Genomic DNA, 3,393 nt, shown 5'->3' on the forward strand with positions numbered 1-3,393 from the left:
AATTCACACCTTGGTCCTAAACCCAACCCCCAACCCACCAATGGTATTTAAACCAAATGGTGACTCGACTTTTGTCCCCAAATGTAGGCATTTTGTCTTAAAATTGCCCCCAAATGTCACTAGGAACAAACCCACACACACACAGACACACCACACGCCCGCTTGCAGGCGAGACAGTCAACCAAAGAGGAAGATGGGGCAGAGAGGGAGATGAAAAAAAATCACTGGTCACCTAAGCTGTAAATACATGTTTGTTTGTGAGCAGGTAAGAGAGACACTGGCGGCTAGAAAAGTGAAAACGCGATCATAACTTATTCAGCAGAAATGGTTTATTTAGGTTAGTTCCACTTTGAGGAACCTAAGCAACAAAACTGACTTAATAACAAATAATAACAATTCCTGAGAGTTGGAGCTGCTGAAGGAGGCTCTACAAGCTGCTGGATCAGACTTCACGGTTCTGTTTTGGCTTTATTTATATTTTTAATTAGACATTGACCCATCTGCTGTGTGTTTTTGTCCAGTTAATTCAGTTTAAAACCCAGTCCAGACGAGGATTCTCGATAAGTAAACCGTAGCACTGAYAGAGTGGACGGTCTTTATTTTATCCCGACAGTAAACATGTTTTAATCTAATTATTTGATGAATCATCTGTGCTTGTTTATGAAACACATCCCTAATTATTGCTTGACTTTTAACAATTTTATTTTCCAATATGAACTCGTGTTTTCAGAGCATTGCCTCAGTTTTCTTTGTTCAGTACCAGTGCCCCTGAAACCGATGGGGTGGCGGGACCTCGACCTACACACCATCTGCTCAGCCACAGCATTTCCAAAGGAACTCGAAGCCAAAACGCTCCACAATCACTGCTGCACGCCAGCCTGGACTGAGACTCCACAGCTGTTCTGTTCTCTGTGTTCACGTTCCAACATCTGACAAATCAATCTTCCCCTCTTTTAGTTTCAGACAAATGCGACAGTCTGYGTGCCGTTTAAATGACTCTGTGTAGGACACTGTGCCAAGTCTCGGTTCGAGTGTCGAGTTAAACGGGACAGTTGGAGTGAATCGACACCAGAGCCACAGTCTGTTCATACACTTTATTAACTTTTATTATTTTTTTATTTGTAAAACATGTTGAGCAGAGAAGCTCAGTTATTCTTAATGGGCTTTCCAACTACGGTCACGTGTTGCTCTTAAATGTTTTGTGATGCATGAAAACTCCATCCATCCATTATCTATACCCACTTCTTCCTTTCAGGGTCACTAATGCCCATATCCAGCAGTCACAGTGCAAAGGRKYGGGGTACACCCTGGACAGCAAGTCCATCAGGGCCACATRTAGAGACAAACAATCATTCACTCTCTCACTTACACCTAGGGACAATTTAGAGTTATCAGTTAACCTAACAGTCATGTGTTTGGTCTGTGGGAGGAAGCTGGAGTGCCTGGAGAAAACATGCAAACTCTACCCAGAGAGGTGCTCAGGCCAGGATTTGATCTGGCATCAGCTCTACCAACTGAGCCACTGTGCCACCACACATGAAAACTCCTAATTACTTAAATAATTGCATATGTTTATTCAAATTTTCACTGATGCGCCTCAACATTATTTTGTTACTGATGCAATGTGGGAATAATGATGATGATGATGCATTTCAGTTGAGACTAAAACACAGAGTCAAGCCTAAAAAGCTAATGTGTGTGACAAAGTTATATTTTGTATTAGTTTCTATATTCTGCACAATGGGTTGAAATGATAAAACATGATATTTTAGTAAGTTAGCTCTGGTGCTAACACCATATATCGAAAAATAGCTTGTGAGCTAACGCCAAAGCTAGAAGGCTAAAGTTGAGTTTCCCCTTCCATGAAGCAGCTCTGTTGTCCTTCTTCCTCATTTTCATTGTCAGACCGAGTCATTTCTACATTCTCATCTCTATTGACACATTCCTGTTTCATTTAAAAGAGCTGAATGTCAGATATTGTCCAAAATGAACGTTTAAGCTGGACAGAGCTCAAACCAGAGCAGTCGGTGAATATTGTTTACCCAGAATGTTAATGGATAGTTGGAGCGAGGCAAAGAACACAATGAGTTTCTGCCGTCTTTAAAGTGAATCCAGTCATGAATGTTTCTTGTAGTTCATGCAAAAGATGCTGTACGAACATTTTACTTTTGTAAATTTTATTAAATTTTATTAAATGCTTAGGCCTGGTGGGTCCTTTTGACTTGTGGGCTGCAGGAGGGTTAACTGTTCACTTCAAATTATCTGAACTGTCACTAGAAAGTGAATTTCCCCCACAAGATAACAAAAAATACAGGTTTTAATCATTTGTCTAGATTAGCTCCCTATCTTCAGGTGGTAATCTTGTTTTCTCCTCCTCTTCTTCAGTGGATGAAGGAGATGTGGCGCTCAGACTCCTGCTATTCCAGCTATGGTGTGGACGGCTCCACCTGCTCCTTCTTCATCTACCTTAGCGAGGTAAGTCCTGGCTTTTTTCCCTGTTTGTTGACCAGAAACAATTTTTGTGGATTTGCCTTAGAGTGTATCCTGTCCTATCAGTTAATGAATGACTTCAGATTTAAAAGAAGTTTCACCTTTTTTTCTTACAAATTTACAATTTCAGTAATATTCTTTTCCCCAATAATTGTGAAACCTAAATCATGGAATTTTATTTTTTGTGAATTTAAGTCTTTCAGGCCAAGAAAATATCCATTTTTTTCATGTAAATGGTCCTCATTCATTCTTTCTTCATTGCCGCCATCTTGACAGGCAATTGTTGGCTTCAGTCGTAGCAGTAGAGTAAATATTTGATAACCAAGGACCATTTTAACTTTATTTAAAGGTTGTTTCATCATAGGTTAAATGATGTTCTAATTGTGTAGACGGTTCAGTWAAGTTGGACAATAAAACAAAAAATAAGGGGGTGAGTAAAAGGAAGAGGAGGGGTGGTGAAGTGACTTAATGACTTTTCACCACCATATTATAGCAAGAACATGGAACCACAAAGCCGTTCAGCCTCGACCTCTACATTCATTCATTCATTCATTCATTCATTCATTCATTCATTCATTCATGATTGTCAAACACTACCATATCAAGGCTGACACTCATTCAGTGGGTCTTTGTCTTTTGGAAATACCCTCTGTGCGTCTTGTGACCTGATTATTTGATGAATAAGTGAGATACCTACTTACTTTTTGGTGTGTGTCTTCATCTAGGCGTAAGAAATGTCGCTATTAAAAATTGGGTTGCCACGTCAAAATCCAACATGTCCACCGCCACAAATATGTCAACCAGCGGCGCTGATTATTTGAGAAAACTAGACTTTCTAGTTTTTATCTAGCTTAAATGTATAGTTTCATAAAATGATTGGGGTGGCTGAAAACCAATCAATGG

The 3,393-nt window shown here is 39.8% G+C and overlaps 1 protein-coding gene across 1 annotated transcript in view; it reads left to right on the plus strand.

The window, feature by feature from the left end:
• LOC106519129 (alpha-1,6-mannosylglycoprotein 6-beta-N-acetylglucosaminyltransferase A) overlaps nucleotides 1-3,393 on the plus strand; it is a gene marked incomplete at its 3' end in the record, with an annotated part of 61,472 nt that overhangs the window by 26,732 nt on the left and 31,347 nt on the right. Inside the window, 1 exon segment of the mRNA XM_014010671.1 lies at nucleotides 2,386-2,475. Coding sequence (XP_013866125.1) covers nucleotides 2,386-2,475 — 90 coding nt within the window.

This window comes from Austrofundulus limnaeus, unplaced genomic scaffold (assembly GCF_001266775.1).
Source record: "Austrofundulus limnaeus strain Quisiro unplaced genomic scaffold, Austrofundulus_limnaeus-1.0 Scaffold72, whole genome shotgun sequence".
Lineage (NCBI taxonomy): Eukaryota > Metazoa > Chordata > Actinopteri > Cyprinodontiformes > Rivulidae > Austrofundulus > Austrofundulus limnaeus.